Source organism: Myotis yumanensis, unplaced genomic scaffold (genome assembly GCF_028538775.1).
Source record: "Myotis yumanensis isolate MYYU_CA2020_CCGP unplaced genomic scaffold, mMyoYum1.0.hap1 SCAF_19, whole genome shotgun sequence".
Lineage (NCBI taxonomy): Eukaryota > Metazoa > Chordata > Mammalia > Chiroptera > Vespertilionidae > Myotis > Myotis yumanensis.
The window spans coordinates 11,380,217-11,406,252 of NW_027223770.1; the positions used below are offsets into that span (position 1 = coordinate 11,380,217).

At 56.6% G+C, this 26,036-nt stretch overlaps 1 protein-coding gene across 3 annotated transcripts; it reads left to right on the forward strand.

Annotated features, from left to right (window-relative positions):
* Nucleotides 1-2,098: 2,098 nt before the first annotated feature.
* Nucleotides 2,099-26,036, forward strand: BCL7A (BAF chromatin remodeling complex subunit BCL7A). 3 transcript variants are annotated; one of them, XM_070399147.1, is made up of 8 exons: nt 2,099-2,441; nt 2,881-2,976; nt 4,271-4,337; nt 10,119-10,200; nt 12,929-13,025; nt 15,425-15,592; nt 19,481-19,602; nt 23,184-26,036. In XM_070399147.1, exons 2-8 carry the CDS (start codon nt 2,931-2,933, stop codon nt 23,253-23,255), a joined length of 654 nt encoding a protein of 217 aa, XP_070255248.1. In that variant the 5' UTR covers nt 2,099-2,441; nt 2,881-2,930; the 3' UTR covers nt 23,256-26,036. The 3 variants fall into 3 exon arrangements, with proteins under 3 accessions (XP_070255248.1, XP_070255249.1, XP_070255250.1); XM_070399148.1 differs by lacking the exon at nt 4,271-4,337 and having other exon boundaries at nt 2,116-2,441; XM_070399149.1 differs by lacking the exons at nt 2,099-2,441; nt 2,881-2,976; nt 4,271-4,337 and adding an exon at nt 7,797-7,860.

Here is a 26,036-nt window from a genome sequence, read left to right on the forward strand (position 1 = left end):
GCAACCTCTATTGGCATCGCCTGGGTGGTCCAGGGACCCACCAGTCCTGAACTTGCATGGGGGTCATCCAGGACTAGCCATGTCCTCAGGAGCCTGGCAGAGCGAACGTAAAGCATCTCTCAAGGAAGGTAACGTCACCCTGGGCCTCCAGTGATCCCTAGGAATACATTTTAAAGTTCAGTGTTCAGCATGGTCAAGGAGCACGAGGCGGATCACAAGGAAACAGGACACCATGAGCAAGAACCAGCAGAAACAGGCCCTCACACACTTCAAGTCTTAGACTTATCAGACACAGACCATAAAACAACTGTGCTTTGATGAAAGAAAGACGTCTTAAAGTGTCTGCAAGGGGACAGGAAACAATAAAAAGGGACATACTGGATTTGTAAAGGAAGCTTTACAGTTTCATCAGAGATAAAAAACCAATTCCTTTAGAGGCCACCTGGCAATACAAGTGAGTAAAGGGACATGACACGCTGGTGACCTGGGGAGCTCTGAGGGGCACAGGGCTCCTCGGCTCCAAGTGGTCATGGCCATTGGCACTGGGGGCCCAGCTTGTACACCTTCTGCTATTTCTAGAAAAAGCTCCATGTTAAAAAAAAAAAGTTTTTTCTTTTTTATTAAATTTATTGGGATGACATTGGGTAATCAGATTATATAGGACATGTGTTAGGTGGATATTTGGATTGCTTTTTATTGTAGTAAAAGACACACAACATAACATGGGCCGTTGTGAGAGGTAAGCATTTTAAAGTGTACAGTTCGGTGGCATTAGGTACATTCACAGCGTGTGCAGCCACCACCGCTGGAACCTTTTCATCCAGGACTTCCTCATCACCCCCACAGGAAACCCCGTATCCACTGGGAGTCATTCCCCATTCCCGTGGCTCCTGGCAACCACCAATCTGTTTGTCTGTCTCCGTGGCTTTGTCTAGTGGACATATCTCCTGTGCGTGGAATCATGCAATATTTGTCCTTTCGTGTCTGGCTTCTTTCACTGAGCATGTTTCCAAAGTTCATTCACGTTGTGGCAGGGTCAGTACCTCACTCCTTTTTCAATGGCTGAATAGATACATGCATTAATCCATTGGTATTTGGATTTCTGATGTGCTATCTTCTAGAATAATAAAAGCATAATATGCTAATTAGACCAGATAGCTGAAGGACCTTCCAGACGAAGCCACTGTGGTGGGGGTCGAGGCAGAGGCAGTTAGGGGTGATCAGGCAGGCAGACAGTGGTTAGGGGCAATCAGGCAGGCAGGCGAGTGGCTAGGGGTGATCAGGCAGGCAGGTGAGTGAGTAGGTGTGATCAGGGAGGCAGGCGAGTGGTTAGGGGTGATCAGGCAGGCAGGTGAGTGGTTAGGAGCCAGCGGTCCCGGATTTCGAGAGGGTGCAGGCCGGGCTGAGGGACCTCCCCTCCCCCTGCCTCCGGGCACGAATTTTGTGCACCGGGCTTCTAGTCCATATATATATGGCGGTTCTGTGTGGCCCTAAGCACCTATCTGCTGACCTGACCTCTGCATACGAGGTCAGGGCCGGCAATATGAGACCTCTGCATTAGGACTTGCTGTTATGAATATCCTCAGAATGAGTCTCAGGCTGGTGTTCTATTCACTTTTCACATTAGGAACTTGAGGTTCAGAATGGTAGAAAGACATGCCTAGAAAAAGGCCTGCACTGCAGTTCCCCAGGCCATTACCAGGTAGCTCATCTACCCCAAATCAAAACCAATCAGGGCAAACTGATTGGTTCCAGAGTGAGTGGGAGCCAAAGATCTAACGTATGGCTATGACCTTGAACCTCCCAGTGACTTAGTTTCCCCAGGTGTAAAATGACTGGTGCTGGAACAGTTTATCTCCAAGACCCTGAGCTCGCAGGCAGGGTCACTCCCACTTTCCCCAGCATCCATCTGGGCGTGAATGAGCTCTGGTCAAATCGGTTTAGCTGCACCTGAACAAAGATGTGGCACCTGGGTTGTCCTGGTAACTGCAGATTCCTCCCCAGAACCACCCTGGGGCGGGACGGGGAAGAAACAAGCTCAGGCGCCCTCCAAAATGCGGACCGTCATTGAACTTTCCCGGCTGGAAGCCGTTGAATAAGCAGGGGCGAGCGTCTGCCCCGCCCCAGGCACCTTTCCTCTGACCCCAGTTTTCCAAAAGGACGCAGGAAAGGGAAGCGACGTCCTAGCGCGCGTGTTTACGCGGGGCAGAGCGTTTCTCCACTCTTTCCAGGAGCACCTCGCGTCCCCGACCGCCGCCTGCAACTCCGACCGGTGCCTGCAACTCCGCGAAGTCGAGAGCCCCGCAGGAAACTTGCGTTATTGCACCCGCTGCCGCAAACCCGCAAACCCCGGGCGGCGGACGGGCCGCCAGGCTGGCTCCCAAGGAACGCGCCCCCTCCGCGGCTGGCCCGCCCTCCCCCGGGGAACCCGCGGCCTCGGGGTGAGTGTCCGCGCTCCCCGCCCCCACCCCCGTCGGGTCGCCGGGCGCCCCTCGCCGCCTCCCCGGGGTGGGTGGGAGGCTGGCGGCCCGGCGACGGCGGCGCCCGGAGGCCGCACTGCTGGCGGCCGCGGCGGCGCTGCTCCCCCTGCTCGGTGCAGCTGCCGCCCGGCGCTTGCGCACTGGGCCCGGGCGCGCGGTGGCCCCGGCTTTGTGTGTGTGTTGTGTGTGTATGTATATATGTGTGTGTGTATGTGTGTGTGAGTGAGTGTGTGTGTGTGAGTGTGAGTGTGTGAGTGTGAGTGTGTGTGAGAGAGAGAGTGTGTGTGTGTGTGTGTGTGTGTGTGAGTGAGCGGCGGGCGGGCGGGCGGGCGCGAGTGTGGCCGCCGCGGAGCGCGAGCAGGACCGGGCGGCGCGCTCGCAGCCTCTCTCTCCCCGCCAGAACCATGTCGGGCAGGTCAGTTCGAGCCGAGACCAGGAGTCGGGCCAAAGATGATATCAAGAGGGTCATGGCGGCTATCGAGAAAGTGCGCAAATGGTAAGCGGAGGCGCCGCTGGGCGCCGCGGCCGCGCGACCCCCGACCACATACAAAAAGCCGGCGGGCGCAGCGCCCCGACCGCCCGCGGCCCGGGACCGGGAGGGGGCGGGCGGCGCGCGAGCCGGGTCACCTGCGCGAGGCGGGGGCCGCGGCCGCTGCCCAGGTGCGCTCGCGCCGGTCGCCCACCTGGCGCGGCGGTGGCGGCGGCGGCGGCGGCGGCCCGGAGGCGGGGGCTCCCCGGGCCGGGCGGCCGAGCAGCGGGCAGTCCCTGCCGCGGCGCTCGGCTCCCGGGAGGGGAGCTCGGGGCCGGCCCCAGAAGCCATTTCGTTTTGTGCGAGTCACATGAAAGCGGCTTCCCGCGCGCCGGGGCCGCGATGCCGGCGGCGGAGGGGAGAGCGCGAGCTCCATTGTGCAGCGCCGAGCGGGCCGCCGCCGTCTCCGTCTCCTCCCCGCGCGCCCCGGGCGGCGCAGCGCCGGCCCCCGCGCCCTTGCCCGCGCCGGGCCTCCCTCTCTCGCTCCCTCTCCGGCTGGCTCGCTCGCTCGCCCGCTCCCCGCCTCCCAGGCCCGGCGCCCTCGAGTCTGCGGAGTTTGCAGAGCGCGAGCCGTTTAAATTTAGCGCTTTGGGCTGCCTGGAGCGAGGGCTCTTGGCGGGGAAGCAAGATGGGGGCGAGCGCGAGGAGGGGGCGCCGCGGGGCCCGGAGCGCGGGGCACCCCTACACCCTCTCCGCTCGGCACCCAGGCGCGGGGCTCGCGCGAGCGAATGTGGTGTGTGTTTTTGCCAGAAACCGGTCCTGGGCCGCGTCTGCCTTCCCCAAACCGGCAGCAGCTCGTGTTTGTTTTGCGGAGGGAGCCGTTGTTTTGTTCTCCGAGCGGGGGGAACGGGGACCGGGGACCGGGGTTGGCCGCGCGTGTTTCTGCGGCTCGCGAGAGAGTGTCCGGCTGAGCCTCGTTGTACTGAACAGACTGAACGTTTGTTCGGCGTTGGCCGGGTCTGACTCGGAACCGGCCCTCGGGCCGGGCCTGGGGTGCCCAGATCGCCGGGTCGAGGCGGACTTGTTGAAAACTCGAAGCTCCCGGATTTCAACTTCATTATTTTTTTCCCACGGCTCCACCAGGGTCAGGGAAGGAGAGGAGCAGCCGCGATGCTCTCACGTGTCAGCGCGGGCGGGCTGGTCTGGACCCTTTATTTAAAGCATGAGAATTGGTCGCCCCACCCCCACCCCCCTTGGCGGGCTATGTTTATGTTTAGGGGTGTCATTTCTTAAGTAACGCCTCGGTCTCTAAAAACCACAGGGGGCGAGGATCCAGTCTCGCCGGATCGCAAGTTAGCTGTCCTTTCCGAGTCAACCCAACAAAAAAGGCAAGAGGAAAATCAATAAAATCCACGTGCTCAAGGGCCTCCTATGGAAAGGGCTGTCTGCAGATGGCCGGATGCCCGGCGGAGGGCTGGGTTTGGCTCCAGTGGGACAAAGAATTTTCAGAACCGTGAGAAGGGGAGGCTTTCCAAAGTTGAGATCCAAGTCCTCCGAGCCGTGGGAGCTCCCCTAGTGCGCCGGGCACCCCCCCAGGCCGACTGGAGCCATTTAAAAATGGCAGAAACAGCTGCAGGCCAAAACACACACAGGAAAGCAAGCCCACACAGCCCCTTCTCCTGTGGGATTCCCAGAGGGAAGGCTGGGGTTGTCCCCTGAGCTCCTGGGCAAAGAAGACGGGTGTCTGGGCCTGAGTCCCTACTGCCACCGGCCTGGAGCTGAGCAAGGGGCTGGGGGCAAGCGACCCCACAGTCCCTGTTCCAGGAGGCGTGGTCAGGCCTCTGCCCCAGGTTCCCAGCGAGGCAGAGGCCCTGCACCCAGACAGCTGCTCCTGCCCGGCCCGCCTGCCAGCTGCTCTGCAGGGAGGGCAGATGGAAGGATGGGGTTTTCCACCCCCAGCCCCCCCCTCCCCCGCCCCCCCCCTGAGGGCCAGGCCTGTGTTTGGGGGGAGGGGAGGAGAACGGATCTCCTCCCTCCTTTGGGGAAACAACTTGTCATGTCCTCTTAAAGACCTCAGGCTTTGGGATCCCAGGGCCCGGCAGCCAGTTCACTTCCTGTTTGACCTTAGACAAACCAGGTAACTTCTCTAACCATGGCCTCGGGGGTCCTGTTCCCCCCCCCCCCAAAATAAGATCATGTCTCTACCAGCACTCATCCCTGTACACAGGAGCCGCCATTAAATGTTGTCTTTATGGTAAGGTGGGCTCCACAGAAACTTACATTTTGCTGATTTTTTTCTTTTTTTTTTTCCTGCCCCTTCTAAGCAAAAACAGACAAACAAAAAAAAACAACACACAAAACTTTGCCTTATGTCTTGGGTTTCCCCTGCCTGGAGAAGCCAAATCTCACCTTCACGCTACCTTTAGGATGGGCCTTCCCGTCTGTCCTGCAGACTTTGGGTTGTTTATTAACTGCGTGGCCACCTACCCTGCAGTCACTGCCGGCTGGGAGGCTGGGTTGCCAGATTTAGCAAATAAATTCATGGACGCTGAGTTAAATTTGAATTTCAGGTAAACAACAAAAATAATTTTTTAAAATATTTCTCTGCTTCGTAAGTATGTCCCGTTCACTCTTTTGGGACATACTTACACGAAAACGACTATTCATTGTTTATCTGAAATTCAAATGCGGTTCAGCAGTCTGTATTTTACCCAGAGGATAACGGTGGTCATGTCTGGCATGCCATTCAGCGTGGGAGCCTAGGGTGGTGTTTCTCCCCAGCCCCAGGGACCACCCATGCCCCTCTGCCAGCCCCTGCCCCTACTCCGCCCCCCGCCCCCACCCCTGCCCCCAGAAAAGCCAGCCACCAGCCGTGACCAGCCTGTCCGGAGCTGCTGAGCCTCTCCTCCTTGTCTGGTGCCCCAGCAGGGCAGGCGGGGTAGAGTGTGAGGCAGCCAGAGAAGGCTGAGGGAAGGACAATGGGCGGGGGGGGGGGGGGGGGGGGGGGCCTTTCCGGAAACTGGGCCAGGTGAGGAGGCCTGGTGTGGTGGAGGAGAGCAGGAGGCAAAGGCTTGGGCTGAGAGGTAGGCTTAGGCTGGGGACCCCCTGGGCCTTTGGTCTGAAGGGTCCCTCAGTGTCCTGTGGTCGACAGAGACAGCCCTGTTCCCAAGGATTCCCATTGTCCCTGGCGGGGGTGGGGGGGAGGTTTGTGCCTAGCGCCTCACCTGGGAACCCCGGAGGGTGCCCTCCTGCCAGACACAGGACAGGCCAAGTGAGTCTCGGCCCAGTGAAGGTAAGGGCAGCCGTCAGCCAGGCCTCCCGAGGCATCGAGGACCAGCTCTGGGAAATGAACACAAAGTGAGGGATTTAGAGCTCTCACTGAGGGAGCCAAGTGACCCCAAGATAGTCTTGCCCTTGGACCTGGACCTGGGAGAACATTGGAAATTGGCCTTGGCTGGAGATTCTGGGTGGGTACTTGTAGTTTATATAGGAGCCTGTGCTAAGGAGGGGCTCTGCTTCTATAGCTAGGACCTCACTTAGTCTTTTCACCCAGGAGCCCAAGTCTGAGGTGGAAGACAGATCCTTAAGCATGTGGTTACCGGGGCCATCAAGGCAGGAGGGCTCGGTGCGCCCAGGGGCGGCTTCATGGCAAGGTTGGGGTGGGCCTGGTGTCTACAGGTGGGGAGAGCTGGGGGATCTGAGGGAGCCACAGACGCTGGGGAGGAGGGTGTGTGGGCCTCTTGTGATCAGATCATGTTTTTGAGAGTAGCCAGGAGTCTGGATTTCTATGTTGTCTGACTTTTCTTTTGCTTTTTTGTAAAGTTTGGCAAACTGATTCATATTTTTTTAAAATATGTTTTATTGATTTTTTACAGAGAGGAAGGGAGAGGGATAGAGAGTTAGAAACATTGATGAGAGAGAAACATCGACCAGCTGCCTCCTGCACACCCCCCACTGGGAATGTGCCCGCAACCAAGGTACATGCCCTTGGCCGGAATCGAACCTGGGACCCTTCAGTCCACAGGGCGACGCTCTATCCACTGAGCCAAACCGATTAGGGCCTGATTCACATTTTTAAAAGCACCGTGCAGGCCGGACAGAACGGCCTGTTGGCCACTCATTTGCCACCTGAGATGTAAGGTAATGACTACAGCTTAGAACCCTCATTGGGGGTGGGGCCGTGTGCCCGGGGTGATGGGTTTGGGGGCGGTAGTGGGAGCTCCGCTGCTCCTCTGCGCCCACGTGGTGTGTTTCCCATGGCGCTGTCCAGCCACCTGCTTGATGAGACCCCGGAGCTCAGGCGACATGTCTGTGAGATCCCTGCTCATCGCCCCTGGTGCTCGCTCAGTGACTTACACCTGAGCTCCGGGCCCGTCTCTGCCTGGCTGGCTGCTGTCCAAATGGCAGGCCTGAGGTCGGGCTTTAACTCTCTTCCCTGTGTCCCATAGCCCCTCAGAGTCCACACCTAGAAATGCCACTGGAGCACAGTGACCTAGGGACTCGGGCCAAGGGTTGCCAGCTGGGGCATCAGGACAGCCTGGTTGTGTTGAGCTCATCACATGTAGGGCCTGTAACCTCTCTGAGAAGCACCTGCCATTGCAAAGATTCATCTTCACTGTTGTGTGGCAGGCAAACCCAGACCTGGTCCAGGATGGTCATGGCTGTTGGCTGGCTTTTCCCAGGGCCAGATCTGAAAGGTGTCTTGTGTGTTACAAGTCAATTCCTTCAAAAAAAAAATTTTTTTTTTCTAGTGAGTTGAGAGAAGAAGGAGAGGGAGAGAGAGATAGAAACATCAATGATGAGAGAGAATCATTGATCAGCTGCCTCTTGCACGCCCCCTACTGGGAATGGAGCCTGTAACCCCGGGATGTGCCGTGACTGGGAATCAAACCATGACCTCCTGGTTCATAGGTCAGTGCTCAACCACTGAGCCACACCGGCTGTGTGTTTTTCGTTATTGTTTTTAACACGATCAAACTGTGGATTTGCTGACCTACTGGAGCCCAGGCCCAGGCAGCCAGTTGAGGGCTTATGAGCGGTGAGTGTGCCTCTGGTCACGTGCACGGGTACCAGCAGTTGGCACTTCTGCCCGGCATCTGTTGCTGTGTGCTCTGTGGAATGGATTCTTCGTTTTCACGGGAGACAGAAGCGCAGGAGGTGGGCTCTGGGGTCACAGCCCGTGTCCAGTCCCGGTTCTGCCATCGAGTAGCTACGTGACTATGAACCAGTGGTCTCACCGCTCCGGACCGCCCGTCTCCCCGTCTGTAAAGTGGGGTGATAGTGGTCCCCCTCCTGTAGGCCTGTCGGCGATGTCTGGGAGAGAGGGCATGTAAACAGAAGGCTTGGCGCGAGGCCTGGGCACACAATGGCTATTATGATTGTTGCTTTGTCACTGAGACTGTTTCTTGGAACGCCCCTGTCCCTTCCTGGCACCTTCTGACTATTCAGGATGGAGGTGGGGGAGGACTCAGACTGAGGATGGTCCATCCTGCCCCCAGGGAGGTGTGAGTACTGGCTCCGGGGAGAATGCCTTCACCTCCCCGTGCCTCCATTTCTTTACCCGCCACCTGGGGAAGGTGACCATTCTGGCCACACAAGGTTATGGGAGGAGTAGAGCAAGTGTGTCCCGTGCTTAGCACAGAAAACGTACCAGAAAGGTCACTCGTGTGATAGTAAAACGGTCCCTCGCTCCCTCCAGAGGGAACGCGAGGGCCCGCGCAGCCCAGTGTGGGGGGCAGAGGTGTCTGTGGTTGGGGGAGGTGGTTTTGAGTTGCTCGGGCACCCAGAACCCCCTGTGGTGAAGGGGGTGCCTGGTGGCTGTGACGTGAGGTTCCCCCACCCCACAGGGAGGGGAAGGCCCAAGACTGAGACCTGGGAAGAGAGGTTGGAGAAGGTGCTAGAAAGCCCATGAACAGAGGTGCCCACCCACGCACAGTCCTCGGTTCTGGCAGAACCTTGTCACTGGAGTTGCTGAGGGTCCTGGCAACTACGCCGCCTGTTCCAGGGGTGCATCTGGCCCCAGCCTCCCACTTCTCCCGAGATGGTGCCAGGGGCGTGGACCCTGGGGCCAGAACTACCCAGGTTCGAATCCCAGCTCTCCCTCGGGCGGGTCATTCCCGGGGTTTGGGGCAGGAAGGGATACGACCTGGCTTATGGACTGCAGGGGGTCAAGGTGGAACAATAGTTTAGAGAATGACAGTGGCTTGGAGCAGAGTGCTGAGGAGGAGAAGGAGGTCGTTACTATCCTTCGTGAAGACCGGCGACCCCTCTTCCTCCTAGTGGCTGGCGATTTTCTCCTCTTCACTCATACGCCCGCCTCTAGCAGCAGGAGCCCCAGACACTGTCCCCCAGGAGTTTAGGATGCAGCCGGGCAGGGGTAGGGGCAGCTGTGCAGACGGGGGCCTTCGGAGACAAGGCCCCGAAGCACCTGCCAGGCTCAGGACGGAGCAGCGGGAGGCTCGGGGCATCTCTCCAACTGCTGCTGCCCAATGTCCAGGCTGGGCTTCCCTGTTAGGACCCTCGGTATCGGCGCTTGGGGCCTGCCCTTGGGGGTTTGCCCCTGCTCTCCTGCCCCCTTTGCTGCTCCAGAGGGCAGAGCGAGGGGTGGTTAGTCCAGCTGTGTGCCCCTGCTTCTCCCCCGCGCCCCGCCCCCCCCACCTCAGACCCCCCCCCCCCCCCCCCCAGAGGAAACACCTGGCTGGCCTGAGGCCCTTGCTGCGGCCCGGAGGGGCTTGGCTGGCCCGGCCTGCTGGCTCTGTGTGGGGGAAGCTGGAGGGACCTGGGGCCCAGTTCCCCTCGTCCAGGGGAGTCATCCTCATGGCAGCCGCTCTCCCGCCTCCCAGTCTTGCCAAGCACTTCCTTCCGGGCATCCAAAGCCTTGAACACACAGTGAGGTAGCCCTCACGCAGCCTGGAGAGACTGACAACCAGACATGGTCTAGCAGATGGAGACAATGAGGCTCAGATCGGGGGAGAGACCTGCCCAGGGACCCAGTGAGCAGCAGAGATGGGATACAAGCCACATCCATATGACCTAGCGCTTGTTCTCTTAACCCCAAGCGGCCACCACATCACAGCTGCCCCAGGGGAGTGCGGTCAGGGCCCCCACAAGGGCGGAGCAGGGCCCTGCCCCAGAGCCCCTGGTAACAGGCTCTTCCTCCTCCTCCGCAGGGAGAAGAAGTGGGTGACCGTGGGTGACACATCCCTGCGGATCTACAAGTGGGTCCCTGTGACGGAGCCCAAGGTTGACGATGTGAGTATGAGGGGCCCGTCCTCTGGAATATCCCCTGCATGGCATCTCTTGGGCAGAGAGCCCCACGGTTTGCCAGTGGTGACACACCTTCCCCAGGGACCCCGGGCACCATGATTAGGGGGCTGCCGTAGGGGTACCCACAGACAGGCGGATGCTCCCCATCATTGTAGCACCCGACTATAGGCCGGGTATTACCTCGTTTATTTCTCATGCTGAATCTGTGGAGCTGATCTCTGTCTTCTCGGGACAAGTGAGGACACGGGCTCAGAGAGGGGAAGCCATTTCCCCAGAGTCACACAGCAAGGGTCACGTCCGTCTTGACTCCGGGGTCCATGCTCTCTCCACTCTTGGAGACCCGTGGCTCCAGGAGGGGTGGTGACTCTGCCCACCAGGGGGAGCCCCAGCGGCTGTGCTTGATTTTAGAAAGGGAGGGATGATGACAACCCCTCCAGGCAGTTTTTCAGTTTAGGCAGGGGTGGGCAAACTTTTTGACTCGAGGGCCACAATGGGTTCTTAAGCTGGACCGGAGGGCCGGAACAAAAGCATGGATGGAGTGTTTGTGTGAACTAATATAAATTCAAAGTAAACATCATGACATAAAAGGGTACGGTCTTTTTTTTTTTTAGTTTTATTCATTTCAAACGGGGGGGGGGGGGGGGCGTAGTTTGCCCACGGCTGGGTTAGAGCCTCTGAGACCAGGGACTCCCAAAGACTCCAGGTCAGCTACTCTAGTTCCCAGTCAAAATCCTGACCGGCCCCACCTCCAGGCCTTTGCATGGGCTGTTCCTCCTGCCTGGAGTGCCTTTCCCGTTCTTGTGATTGGCCCCACCTCCAGGAAGGTGGCTCACAGGGAGCTGCATGGTTTCATTTGCTCCTGGAGGTGACAGGATCGTGATTGGCAGGTTTAGAGGGGACCAGAAAGGCTGGTTGACAGCCGCTGTCTTCGGTTACCAGCCTTGAGTCTCCTGCCGGGAGGGGCGCTGGACTGAGAACATGGGTGCTTGTCACTTCTGGTTCTGTCTGGTCTGGGTTCGTGGAGCCACCTTCCCCAGCGGCCCCGGGACCTAGACCACTGCGGCATTTGGCGCTGGCCGCTCGGAGGGAGACACGGTGTGACCAGGCTCCTCAGAGGCAGCCCTGGCTCTGCCGTCGTCTGTGCCTTGCACACCGTCAGGTGTTGTATAAACACCGTTGCCTTTGAGAAGACGTGGTCCCTGCTCTCAAGGAATTTATAATCTCGCGTGGGGAAGATAATTATAGAATAGCACGGAACGGACATCGGGGAAGTGCCAAATGGATCGCGATCAAGGAGAAAACACAACACCCGGGCTGTCGGGAGGACGGGGCGGCTCCAGCTGGGCACAGAACACCCCCGACGAACCCGTGATGTTGGACAGGGGACCCCACCTCGCTGGGCCTTCGTTCCCTCTTTCCTGCAACGAAGCAGTAATGTCCAGGTCCTGGGGTGTCTGTGTATCTTTTTTTTTTTAATATATATTTTATTGATTTTTTACAGAGAGGAAGGGAGAGGGATAGAGAGTTAGAAACATCGATGAGAGAGAAACATCGATCAGCTGCCTCCTGCACGCCCCCCACTGGGGATCTGCCCGCAACCAAGTTACATGCCCTTGACCAAATCGAACCTGGGACCCTTGAGTCCGCAGGCTGACACTCTAGCCACTGAGCCAAACCGGTTAGGGTTGTGTATCTTTTTTTAAAAATCCTCACCCAGGGATATGTGTGTGGGTTTTTATGTATTTATTATTATTTTAGAGAAAGAGGAAGGGAGGGAGAGAGAAACGTCAATTGGTTGCCTCTCGTACACACCCCACCTGGGGATCGAACTCACAACCTCGGTGTGTGCCCTGACCGGGAATCGAGCCTGTAAGCTTTCGGCGTGTGGGTCGACACTCCAGCCAACTGAGCTCCCTGGCCAGGGCTTTCCTGTGTATCTTTTTATAAATTGTTTCCCTTCCCTGCGCACAACCCCACCACACTCAGCTCACTTCCTTGTTCTTTCCTTCACCGTCAATGGCAGCCGTCCACCCCGCACCTTTTATATAAAAACGTCCTGGAGAAACTGAAATGTGTTCAGTGCTGGCATTTTCGTAGATCATTTCCCGTTATTAAATGAAGAGCCGCCTGACTCTCTGTAATTGTTGCATCACATTACATTGAACGAACGCACGGTCATTTATTTAACGAGCCTCTTACTGATGGACACGGGGCGCTTCTGACACCGTTCCATTCCAGGTTTAAAAGTGGAACCCCACGCAAAAGCACCCCCTCCCCCGGCCCTGCTCCCCTCGTCTCCCTCTGTGGTGCCCGAGAGAGGCCGCCCTGGGGCCTGGCCACAGTGGGAGTGTGTGAGATCTGTGTTTTCCCATGGCTCCCCTGGCATCGCTGTACCTGCCCTGGGAGGGTAACCATGGCCTGGCCCCCAGACGCTCCCCCTGAAGGAGGAGGAGGCCCCTGACAGCCAGGGTGTTGCGTGCCTGGCCCCACAGACATGGGGGGGTTTGTCCCAGCCCCAGAAACCTCCCGCCGCAGGGCTCTGATTCCAAAGCAGGGGAGGCCCCTAACAGGACATGTTCAAGTGCAGGCCAAGGGGAGCCCTCCAGGGACCTGGGGGCTCCAAGGGGAGTCATTCATGGCCCCCTCCAGGTCTCGCTCCTGCCCGCACACACGCGATCTGGTGACTCCGTTTCTGCTCCGTTTCCTCCTCCAGAAAAACAAGAACAAGAAGAAGGGCAAAGATGAGAAGTGTGGCTCGGAGGTGACCACGCCAGAGAACAGCTCGTCCCCGGGGATGATGGACATGCACGGTGAGCTCCCCCGGCCGCCCGGCCCTCTCCTGCCAGGCCCCTGGGCCCAAGCGGCTCAGTCGTATTTTGTTTCACCAGCAGGTTCGTTCACATTCCAGGCAAAGGGGTAGGAGGGCCGGGCAGGCCTGGGCCACTGTGCCAAGGAAGAGGCTCAGTGGAGGAGAAGAAACTCCTTTTCCAAGCCCCGCCAGCCCAGAAACATAAAGTCAAGACCTTCTTCTCACCCAGGGACAGAAATCTCACAGGAGATGTTCTTTTCGCCTCCGAGGCCTGACTTACTACACAGATGGCTGTGTTGTATTTCCTGTTTTGCTTTGGCTACTGGGAAGCTCCACCCTGGGTTTCTGGCTTCATGTAAATCCACGTCGACAGCCTTCCTTCCTTCGCTGTCTTATTTCAAAGCTTGTCACCAGCGTCCTACCGAGCATTTCCAGGCGGGAGACGCGCGTTAGCCAGTCTGCCGTGGTCTTGGCGTCGCTGGCGTTTATGTCTCCTTTTACCTTTTTATCCGAGAGGAGGGACACACATCCCAAGCCTGTGGCTCCGTGGAACGCTCACAAACTGCACTCGCCCATGGAGCTGGCCCAGATCAAGACAGAACGTCCCCAGTGCTCCCCCGGGGTCCCCTCCTGCCCGACATGTCGTCGGTGCCCCGGGCGAATGGATCTCCCCTCTCGCATTTTTACAAAAATGGCCTTGGTCCCAGGTGTGCAGCACGGCCCAGAAAAGCAGCATACGATTGTGGTCGTGTTTTTGAAATCGCTGCTTGAAAAGCTGCAGTTTAAGGTGACTCTCTGTGCCCATGAAAGGGGATCCAAAGCAAGGGTGTATGTGCCCCGGGACCCCCAGCTGTGCCACCAGCTCAACCACCAATGTCATTGCCCAAATAACTTTCTTTCCTTTTTTTTCTTTTTATTGTGAAAAATTTCATTAGAGAGAAGAATGGAGAGAGTAGTACTGCTAATCATCCCCATATACCTACCACCTAGATTTCCACTGATAAATGCCATTTCTGCCTCTTCTGTTGTTAAAAATGTGTTACCGTTTTTCTGATTGTAATATAATGTGCGTATCAAAAATGCACAGCTCTTGAGAGTAAAGTTCGGGGAATTCTGAAAATGGTATGTAGCTTGTGCTAGAGCATTTTTTTTTAATATATATATATATTTTATTGATTTTTTACAGAGAGGAAGGGAGAGGGATAGAGAGTTAGAAACATCTATGAGAGAGAAACATCGATCAGCTGCCTCCTGCACACCCCCCACTGGGGATGTGCCCGCAACCAAGGTACATGCCCTTGACCGGAATCGAACCCGAGACCCTTGAGTCCGCAGGCCGACGCTCTATCCACTGAGCCAAACCAGCTAGGGCAGCATTTCTCTTTTTTTAATTTTTAAATTGATTTTAGAGAGAGAGAGGAAGGGCGAGAGAGAGAACCATCAATCAGCTACCTCTTGCACGCCCCCCTCACTCCCTGACTCCCCGCCCCATACACACACACACACACAAGGATTGAGCCTGCACCTGGGCATACGCCCTGACTGGGAATCGAACCGGCGACGACCTGGTGCACAGGACTACACCCAACCAACTGAGCCACACTGGCCAGGGCTAGAGCATTTTAAAGTAAATTTCCCTTCATCATGATACTTAAGTCTGTACCTGAACATTTGAGCACGCATCACTAATGAATGACATTGGTATGCTGTGTGCCCGGTGTACCATTATCAACCCTAACAAAATTAAGAATAATTCCTTAATGTCTTTTAGACTTAAAGCTGTATTCAAATTCCCCAGTCACCCCCAAACGTCTCTTACCAACTGGCACGTTCAACACAGGATTTAAATAGTGTTCTCACATCATGTTTAGCTGTTAGAGCGCTTAAATTTCTTTTTCATCTACAATAATCTTCCCTGATCCTTCTCCCCCTTCATGGTATTGACTAGCAGAGCCTGGCCGGCTGTCTGGTAGAATATCCCACTTTCTGGGGTAACTTTTCTCTCCTTTTTGTTTCGGATCAAGTGGGAGTCGGTTAGAGGCGCGATCAGACCGGATGAAACATTTCGGCAGCGCTGCCCCATGCACTGGGCTTCGGCCTCCGTGTTACTTCCGAGCCAAGCACACACGATGTCTGGTCTCCTCACCCAGAACCAGGCCTCAGACGCCCCCAGAGACTCAGAATGTGCCAGGCCTCTGTGGCTGGCTGCCTCCAAACACAGGGCTCTCGGAGCCCGTGGGGGAGGGCACTGGGTGTGCCAGCTCGGAGGTTCCGGAGGGGCGAGTGTCCCCTTGCCTGGGACAGTGTCCTGTGGGCAGCGAGGCGTGGGGAAGCTGAGCCCCCCAACCCGCCGTCCCCAGCAGCTGCGGGAGTTCACCTGTGCTTCTGTTCCCCACCCAGATGACAACAGCAACCAGAGCTCCATAGCGGACGCCTCCCCCATCAAACAGGAGAACAGCAGCAACTCCAGCCCCGCGCCGGAGCCCAACCCCTCCGTGCCCTGCGAGGGCACCAGCACCAAGGCCGACGAGGCCCAGGCCGAGGGCAAGGAGCTCCCTGGGGCCGAAGGTACGTGCCCTCAGGACTGGGCTCAGGGGCCTCTCCCCATCCGGACAGTCCAGCCTCTGTCCAGGCAGGCGATGGCGGGTCTTTTTTTTTTCTTCTTTAATATATTTGTATTGATTTCAGAGAGGAAGGGAGCAGGAGAGAGAAATAGAAACATCGATGATGAGAGAGAATCACTGATTGGCTGCCTCCTGCACGCCCCCCCCCTCCACCGGGGGTTAAGCCTGCAACCCAGGCATGTGCCCTTGACCAGAACTGAACCCAGCACCCTTCAGTCCGCAGGCCGATGCTCTAGCCACGGAGCCAAACCAGCCAGGGCGATGACAGGCCTTTAAGGAGGCCCTGCCATGCACCGGCCCCGGAAGAAAGGTGATGCCTGGGGCTCCTGTTCTTGGGGCGCAATTTTAAAATCACACAGTCTAGCATCTGGAAAGTAAGTGTTCTGGAGAATGATAAAGTAAGAAAGGGGGATGGGGAGTCTGGCCCCTTTATGGGGGATATTGTGGTTTTAAATCTGTGGTCCGGGGAAGCCTCACCCAGCAAATTAGGGGAGGAAGGAAGCTGCCTGGGATAACTGGGCGAGCACTACGAGCAGAGGGAACCCGTGCAAAGGTCCTGAGGCAGGAGCATGCTTGGTGTGGCTGGAGGAGAGCAGGCGGGGCGAGGGGCTCAGACAGTGAGACCCCAGAGGAGGCAGGGCCTGGCGTGTGCAGGGTTCAGAAGGCCCTGACTTTCATGCCGAGTGTGCTGGGAGCCATTGGGAGCTTGTGTGCCGAGATCTGAAGGAACACTTTGACTTTGGTTGCTGTGAACATGGGGGGGCGGGAGGGGCAGGGTTGCTGCCATCGTCCAGGTGAGAGAGGGTGGCACTACACCAGGGGGGAGTGGAGGAGGCGTTAAGAAGTGGTCTGACTGTGGAGGACGTGTAAGTGTGTTTACATGGGTCTGTGTTTGTTTATGTTGAGGTGTCTGGACCCCTTTAAATGAAAATGTTCACATGTAGACGGGCCCTGATTTACAAATGAGTTGACTTTACGATGATATGAATGAAAGCCAAACCCACTCAATAGAAACCGTACTTTTAAAAATTTGATCTTTCCCGGGCCCCTGCTGTGCAGTCGCTCCTCGCTGGGTGCTGGGCGGCGAGTCCCCCCGGCAGTCCGCCGCACGGTCACGAGCCAGGGCGCGTGAACACAGGACGAGCTGGTCACATCTGGGCCGGCGCTTGCCAGCTGTGTGGCCTTGGGCTGACCGTGTCCACTCCTACACGCCTTCCTGTTTCCTTGTTTATGAGTCAAGACAAATAAAAGTTGCCTCTCTTGTCGGGTCACTACAGGAAAGTAAGCGAGAGAGCAGAATGCTCGGCTGAGCCTGGCGCTAGGAAGGGCCTGGTGAGCCATTGGCGCGGGCGGGGGGCCGGGGGGGCAATAGGGTGGGCTGTGCAGGACCAGGTGTGGGCCACGTCCCGGCTGCTTCCCTGTCCTGCTTTCTCTAACCAACTGAGCTGCCGGGCCCGGGCCTGCGTCTCCCTTTAGCGGGCCCATTGCAGGAATCCGATCCCAGGTTAAGACCTTTCATAACTGCCATCCTCACCCCCGTACTCTCCCCCCACACAAGCTTTCCAGGTCCAGGTGGGAACCACACCAGGGTCCCCTTCCAGCCACCCTGGCCCCTGGTCCTGCCCAGGTGCCCAGCGTGATTCAGGCGGGACCATCACAGCGGGCCAGGCCCACCTGCCCACTGCCAAGGGCTGCCAGAGCTCCCCACACACACAGCCTCCCCAGGTGGGTGGACGCTGCCTGTGGGACAAAGCCGGTTGGTCGCCAGCTGTCGACCTTGCTTTGAACTTGTTTACTGCTGAGTGAGTTCAGGGAATGACATAATGTTCAAGCTCCCTGGACTAAATTTAGGCCCCAGGAAAATAATTTCCCCTGGGTGAGTTCCAGTCCCGTTCTGCTGAGAGAATCAGGCCGCTGTGCGGAGCCCATGAACGCGCCCAAGCTCCAAGGCCCGTTCCCACACTGAGCGCTCAGGCCAGGCAAGGGTCAGCGTGACTCCAGGCCACCAGCCTCCTGCATGGTTTCTAAGCTTACGTCTGCGACCCCACTTCCCGCTCCACTCACAGAGCTCACTCCACAGGGTAGGGCGGACTGTGGTCAGAGAGGAGGAGGACAGTTACAATGGAAAATGTTTGCTAAAGCAAACACATATCTATCGCTATATATAAAAAGCCAGCGACCACAACACCATAACCAGAACGACCAGTTGCTGTGGCCAGCGAACTGGCCTGATCCATCTGGGGGTAAGGCTGACCGGCCAACCTCTTGCAGCCCCTCCCTGCAACTGGCCCCACCCCCGATGGGCCCCCACAACCCCAATCGGCCCACAGCTCCACCCCCCAGCCAGCCCCACCCCTGATCACCCCCACCCCAATAGGGGGTGGGGCTGACCAGCCAACCACCTGCGACCCCTCCCCCCAGCCAGCCCAGCCCTGACCGCTGTCTCCTCCTCCCGACAGGCCCACCCGGTTCTGCCGATTGGGGCTGGGCTGGCCAGACCCCCCTTCCTCCCCCCCACCCCGCACGAATTTGTGCACTGGGCCTCTAGTTATGAAATAAAATATAACATGAGTGTGGATTTTTTCTTTTTTTCTTTTAAATATATATTTTTATTGATTTCAGAGAGGAAGGGAGAGGGAGAGAGAGAGAAAGAACAGTGATGATAGAGAGTCATTGATCAGCTGCCTCCTGCACGCCCCCTTCTGGGGATTGAGCCCGTGCCCCGGGCATGTGCCCCGACCAGGAATTGAACTGTGACCTCCTGGTTCATAGGTTGATGCTCAACCACTGAGGCACACCTGCTGGGGTCTTTTAGTGTTCCTTTAAAAAGCCAGGTGAGGTGTTACTGGGACCCCGAGAGCCAGCAGAGTGGACCCTGGGGGGGATGTTGGTGCTGCGTACCCCCCCACCCCCTCCCCGAGCTCTCCTGCTTTGTGCCCCAAATAAGCTTCAGGCAGAGCAGGCACCTCTTCCTCCAAAGCCGCACCACAGCCTGCTACGTCCTGCACCTTCCTTCTGCTAAAGGGACGTGGTTGGGGAGCAGGGAGACTAGCGCATAAGAAAGAGTCCAAATAACGGGCAAAACAGGATTCATGAAATAAGCAATTGGTGACAGAATGCCATGCAGCCATCTTGTATGCTCTTGTACTTAGAGAATTTTTACAGGCATGGCAAACCTCCCAAAATGCTGTGTGAGCCCCATTCGGGGAGAGAGGAGCATCATGTGTGTGCAGGGGGGAAACATCTGGGAAAATGGGACTAGATCCTCTAAAATGTTGCTGGGGTGGTGGTGGCTGTGGGAGGTGTGAAATAATTGGCGATTTCAACTAGGTGTTTTTTTTCTGTATTTTCTGCTTCTTGCAGAGGTCAGTCATGGCTCTGACGATCAGAAAAAAAAATACCCATATTATTAAGAGAAATGTTTACCAGGGGGCAGTCCCCTCTGCGTGTGCTCCCCAGTGGAGAATGCGGGCTCTGTGCTGGCAAGAGGGAGGAGTCCGCAGCCATGGTGGTTGGAGCGCGCTGTGGCCAGCAGAGGGCGCCGGCTGCACGCGGCACAGCCTGTAGCTTTTTTTTTTTTTTTTTTAGGTGCCCTCTAGGGACATTTGGCAGGTAATGGGTTGGAGGTTACAGGGCCAGCACGTGGCCTGGATGCTTAAAGCATCTCTAAAAAATAAGCCAGTGTCTCCCCAACCCTCCCAGCGTATGGTAGCCCTGACAGACTGCCGAGCCACCCAACTACCCCGTTCCCAGGTATTTTTAGTAATTGTTCCATCTGGCCCCGCAAATCACGTGTCTAAAAACAGCTTCTGCCGTCTTGCTTTACCCTTAGATGCTTCTGACGAGCAGAACTCACAGTCTTCTGTGGAAAACGCCGTGAACAGTTCAGAGAAAGCCGAGCGGCCGCCATCTGGAGAAGTGGCTCTAGCGACCGAGACGCCCTCCATCTCTCAGGTACCCGAGCGAGGCCTCAGAGGGGCCGCCCGTTATGGTGCCGGGGGTGCGTTGAAAGGTGTTTTGTTATTTTGTTTTCTCGTTGGACGATCGGAACTTTCGTGCCTTCGTGGAGCAGGTTGTGTGAGCGCCCCGCTGTGTCCCGCCCTGGGCGCCGGGGCTGCTGCGAAGGGCGAGACACGGGCAGGGGTAGGAAAAGGAAGTGTCCTCAGCTTCGTCACTTTGTCTCCACAAAAGCAGTGCCCGCTGTCAGTGATCCCAGTCAACTGCCTTTAGCGCTGGGGAGATGAGTCTTCAGAATCCTCAGCGCTGGATAAAATAACCTTTGAAAATATTTTGCAACTGAGCATGCCCCCCATGCCCAGACTCCTCTCTGGGTCATCACGGTTGGTCAGAATCTGGTCTGAATCGGTGCAGAAGCAGGTGGCCTGGGGGATGGGAGCAGACGTCCCGGGTGCGAGTCCCAGCTCTGTCAGCACACACAGACGTCAGCTTCAGTGTCTCCCGCTGCCAAAATGGGGTCGCAGAGCTGCCTTGGGGCTGGGGTTTGATGAGATGAGAGAACGTGGGTAACACACAGTGGAGCTGGACACAGAAGATGCCTCCGTGTTGCCTCGGCGACCGTGATGAGACTTACTGTCAACCCTCTGTGCTCATTTAAAGGAAGGGGGACTCAGTGGTATCCCAGCGTCAACGGATAAAACCGTTGCCACGGTGCTGAATAGTTTCCGGCACCTGGGGATGAACTGACGCGTAGCCGCAGAAACGAGGGAAAGGGCAGGACCTGGTCTGCATGGTGTGCAGCCTTGAACCAGGCCTTCCTAGGGGACGCTCCTCTCAGACTCGAGCATCTACGCACCCTTGGATCTGCACCTCCCCTTTGTGCTAAAGGACACCCTCCAAATGCCCAGAGGCCTAGAGGGAGTGTGGATGGAAGATGTTTGCAGTGGCAGGAAGTTTGTCGAAAGGGATCAATTTAAATAAATTTAGGGTCGTGTATAAAACAGTCTGGCATAGAGTTGTTGAAAAGGGCACCGCCCTAGCCAGTTTGGCTCAGTGGATAGAGCATCTCTCTGCGGACTGGAGGGTCCCGGGTTCAATTCCGGTCAAGGGCACATGCCTGGGTTTCTGGCTCGATCCCCAATAGGGGGTGTGCAGGAGGCAGCCAATCAATGATTCTTTCTCATCATTGATGTTTCTGTTTCTCTCCCCCTCTCCCTTCCTCTCTGAAATCAATAAAAATATATTTTAAAAAAATAAGTAAAAATAAAAAGGGCACAGTTGAGGCCAGCCAGCGTGGCTTGGTGTTTAAGCATCGACCCATGAACCAGGAGCTCACGGTTCGATTCCAGTTGGGGTACATGCCTGGGTCGTGGGCTGGATCCCCAGTAGAGGGCGTGCAGGGGCAGCCGATCAATGATTCATCATTGATGTTTCTCTCTCTCCCTCTTCCTTCCTCTATCTGAAGCCTGAGGGCTGAAGGGTCCCGGGTTCGATTCCGGTCAAGGGCATGTACCTTGGTTGCAGGCTCCTCCCCAGCCCAGGTCCTGACAACTCTCACACTGATATTTCTCTCTGTCTTCCTCTCTTCTACTCTCCCTAAAAACCAATGGGAAAATATCCTTGGGTGAAGATTTAAAAAAAATTAAAAAGGCAGGGTGGGAGTGCGGGGGCGGGCACGATTGACCCAGGTACAGAGGAAGAATGAAGAAATATTCTCACCATGTGAACCGAGAAAAGCAGGTCACAGGGTCTCAGGCCTAGCATGAGCCCACTGATGAAAAATCACCTTCAAAGCCTCTTGTATACTTTGTGAAACCACAGTGTCAGCCGGGGTCTGCTGACCTCTTGAACTCAGTGGAGGGAAGGTCGGTTTGAAACATAGACCCACACTCTGGGGGACTGGGGGGGAGCATCGAGTGCTGGGGCCTGCCCCCTACTCCCCCAATGTCTGAACAGTCCAGGGGTCTTTCATGTCACCCCCACTCCCATCCCCAGGGGCCCAGTCCTGAACTGGGGCCTCCTCCACCATTTCCGTGCCCACACGGACACGCATCCTCGCCCGCAGGGCTGCCAGGCTTGCGAGCAGGATGGAGGAAGCGTTGCAGTGAAGCAAACAGTTTGATCTGGAAGTTTAGCCGTTACTGTTTTGTTTTTATTCTTTTAAACGTAGTTTTATTGATTTCAGAGAGGAAGGGAGAGAGCGATAGAAACATCAGTGGTGAGGAAGAATCACTGGTCGGCTGCCTCCTAAAGGCCCCCTCCTGGGGATCGAGCCTGCAACCTGGTCATGTGCCCTGACCGGGAATGGAACCGTAACCTCTGGTTCCTAAGGTCGACGCTCAACCACTGGGCCTCATTGGCTGGGCTGACTTCTGTTTTGATAGGAGCTCCTAGGCTGTGTAGGAGGCTGTCATTCGGGCGAGAGCTGGTGGCAGCTCAGGTGTGGACAGAGCGCTAGGCAGAGGGAGAGGCGGGCGCGCTCAAGGGTCTTTGGAGATGGAGTTGATGGGACTTGCTGTTAGGCTGGGTGTGGGAGTGTGGAGAGAAAGGGGGGACTCCCGGCCATCGTCCCCTTTTATCCCGGGAAGATGTCAGCACCCCCGACAGGTAGGGGATGGGCGAAGTCAAGAGTTGGTGCTCGGCCCGTGTGGCTCACTGGTTGAGTGTTGACCTATGAACCAGGAGGTCATGTTTCCATTCCTGGTCAGAGCACATGCCTGGGTTGCAGGTTCGATCCCCAGTAGGAGGCGTGCAGGAGGCAGCCGATCAATGATTCTCTGTCATCGTTGAAGTTTCTGTCCCTCTGCCTTCCTCTTTGAAATTAAAAAAAAAAAAAAAAAAAAGCCGGTCTCAGGTGGTGAACACAAATGCAATATACAGATGATGTCTTATAGAGTTGTACCCCTGAACCCTATATAATTTTATTAACCAGTGTCACCCCGATAAATTCAATTTTTTTTTAAAAGTTGTTCTCAAGTGACAGGTGAGGTTGGAGATGGAGTGGGACCGTCAAGGCAGGGTGCGGGAGAGCGACCGTTGATCCTGTTTTTGAGTCAGGGGACTTCTTGGGAATTTGGTGACAACCACAGACCCTCTCCCCATGGTGACATACCTGGGCACACTTAACCAATGCCGAGCGTTCACCTGGGCCGGGCACCTGTGCTGGGCCCCAAGGAGCAATTGTTAGCACGGCCAGGCTGGTCTAGGCGCGGAGCTTGGAGAAGTAAACTTCAGAATCACCCTGGCGGTTACTCACAGGTTGGAGGACAGATAATGGGGGGACACCTGCTCCAGGAGGGGTGGACTGAGGGAGAGCTTAGGGTCACCGGGGGAGGGCGCAGAGGGAGGTCAGTGTGACGGGCACAAGCAGGACCGAGGCGACTCGCGGTTCGGGAGACCCAGGAGGAGTTTGGGTTTGAGGTTCCCTGCAGGCGTGTGAACCTCCCAAAGTCCATGCTCACCAGCCATCGGGTCCTGCCCTCAGTTCCTTCCCGGGCTGACCTTGAACCTCACGGCTGCCCTGAACGGATCTCCTGGCCTGTTAACCTGCCGTTCTCTTTCCTTCCTCTTCCCCCAAGGATTTGGAAGGAGGGCCGCCCTCTAAAAAGATGAAACTGGAGACGTCGCAACAAAACTCCGAAGAGATGTAGATGCTCGGGGCTCAGGCTCCGGTCCACGTTTCCCGGGAGATCCATCAGCAGGCTTACTTCTACGACTTCCCCGAGCGAGCGAGCCCTCGGGTTAGAACGACTGACTTTCCCAAGTTTACCAAGTGCAAATCCAAGAGAACCTAGAACGGCGTAACTTCTCAGACACTGAAGAGCTTTCTGCTGTGAATCTTGAAGTGACTGTCCTTGTGGAGGTGGGTCGACAGCTCAGGAGTGTCAGACACTGTCTCTGAAGCCAAGATTACATTTGCGTTGCTGCTGTATTGTTTTTCGCCCCACTTCTCTCTCTAACGACATAAGCTATCTGAGGGTGGTGCCCATCAGGAATTCACGTTTCGGGGCTTTTCACTGTCCCACCGACTCCTCCCGCTTTCTTTTTGTGTGCCTTGTGCCCTTGAGGTGACCTCCGGCATGTTCTCCCAGTTGTTTTGCATCTCCCTTTGCAAAGCGCCCTCTCGGCTTTGCTGAGGCTGCCACAGCCCCGGCCCGGCGGCCCTCCTGTCACGCTCCTCCCTGTCCCAGGACTTCAGTGGGAACAGAGCAGGCCGGGAGCGGGAGAGCCCGAGGCTGCAGAGGAGTAGGACCTTCGGCCACCTGCACAGCCTCCACGGTCGGGTCTGAGGAGTCTCAGGTGTCAGGGCACTGTCCCCGAGCGCTGGCCACCCGATACGCTCACTTTCTCGGGGCATCTGAACCTGGCGTTTCCAAGTGGCCCAAATGGACACACAGAGCCCCTAGATCCTTCTGCCACTTCCACCCTCTGCCCCCACCATACCGCCTCCCCCCACGCCTCTGAAGACGGGGTGGCTTCTGTGGCTGACTTCAGGCAGGATCGTCTCAAGGTGACAGAAAGGCCGCGGAGGCCGGGAGCAGGTGGCAGGAGTAGCTGGTGCTCTCAAAGGATTTCACATCCACAGTAATAGGCTGCCCTCTGCCTCCCCCAGGCCCTCTAGCCCCACCCGGGGGAAGGGGATCAAGACTGCAACCCAGGAAACCCGCCTGCTTCTGCATAATGTTCCTGACACCACCGAGCCAACAGACGGATCCTGTCTTATTCCCAGGGTACCCTGCGGTCGGTCCCCCCAAGGAGCGGGCCTTGAGGGTTCAGCCTTGAAGGCCAGAAGGGAGGCACTAAGGAGCCAGAAAGCTTTGCCCTCCAAGAAGGGGCGATCGAATCCCTGCCTCCATCCCTGCCCGCCTGGGGCAGCTGCTTCTCACTAAAACGAAGCTGCCCCCTTAGAGCAGCTGCCGGAGTGTTTGGTTCTGAGGCCTGGTTGCTCTGCGTTCCTCTATGGACTCCTCAGACCCCAGCCCTGTTCCCAAGCTTTCTTTCCTGCACTGGAGTTCCAACTCCCTTTGACCTGTGTGTGGTGGGGGGGAGGGGAGGGAGGAAGGGTTGCGAGGTTTTGGTTGTTTTCTGTTTTGTTTAGTTTTGCTAACTGGTGCATATTCAGGTACCACCTTTGACCTGGGGATCTCTCTCCTGACCACCGTGGGAAGTATCTGCCAGATTCCACTTTCTAAGAGTTTCTGAGGGTGGGGCTCTTACTTTCGTTTTTTTGTCAGGGAGCCCATCCATTTCCTGCTCTTCAAGAAGAATCAAAATGTTCCTGAATCTCAAATACCTCATGCAAAAACGTCTCCTGAGATCAGGGGAAACAAACACGCCAACTCTGGAGATCTCAATGTTGAAGTGAGCGGTGGTGGCCAAAAGGTTTCTGTCTTAAAAAAAAAAAAAATCCTTATCAGTTTCCCGCCCTCAGGCGGTTAGTGCTCCGCAGAAGGCGCTCCTTCTCCGCATTACCTCTCAGCACTCCAGGCGGCTTTACCTCCAGATCCTGAAGGGTTTGAATCACCTTTTCCTTTGCAGCAAAACTCCATTTTGATGAGAGACGAATTGGGATGTTTATTTCCTGCTCTTTTTTTGGGAACCGAGAGGTGACAACCAAGACAGCTGAAGGAGAGTCACGCACACACTTGCACACGCATGTCCATCGGCCAGGGTCCCCTGCGCCCCCTTGCCGGCCCCGCGGACAGACCAGGCGAGTCCACACGGTGGGGAATGAGGACGCCGTCCACGACACCGAGGCTGTCATTCGTTTTTCTCTGAAGTGCCTGAAGGTAGGGGTGGGCCGGTGGCCTGGGAGCCACCTGGCCCCACCGCGGCCGCGGCCACGGCCACGCCAGGCGACGTGCCAGCGAGCCCCGCATTTGATGCTGGTCCAGAGGAGACTGCAAAATCCAGATGTGCTTCCTTCCCAGCAGCCCGCTCCCCGGAGCCGCTGTCCCCCCACCCACCCCGCACCACGCCCTCTCCCACCTTGCAGCTGGCCCAGCCAGGACGGGGCCCTAAGCGAATGCCTTCCTTCCGTGGACACCAGGCCCCATGGCCTAAAGGGCTCCCAGGGCAAACCCGATCCCCCAGAAGCTGGGGAAGCTGTGGCTACACATTCCACAAAGTGCTGGCACTTACACCCTTACCCTGGAAGGCAGTCGGCTGACGCCGCGGGTGGTGACCTCCCATTTCCAACGTCGTTGTGGCTTGGCACCTTCATTACCGCCAAGGACCTGGTTAGAGGTATAAAGACCTTTTTTTCACGTTACCTGATTTTTTGTTGTTGTTTTCTCTTATGATTTTTTTCCAGTGTGTTGTACAGCAGTATAATTTTTCACTTATTTATTCCATCAGTAGATATGGTTTGTACAATGTACAATGGTTCCATTTCAGAAAGCAAAAATAAAAAAAATTCGGATCACGAACAA

Bases quoted from the DNA above. Each gene is read 5' to 3' on its own strand.
- BCL7A (XM_070399147.1), top strand. From the start codon at position 2,931: ATGATATCAAGAGGGTCATGGCGGCTATCGAGAAAGTGCGCAAATG. The intron at 10,201-12,928 runs GTGAGTATGAGG...TTCCTCCTCCAG, and splicing joins CGGAGCCCAAGGTTGACGAT to AAAAACAAGAACAAGAAGAA. The intron at 15,593-19,480 runs GTACGTGCCCTC...CTTTACCCTTAG, and splicing joins GGAGCTCCCTGGGGCCGAAG to ATGCTTCTGACGAGCAGAAC.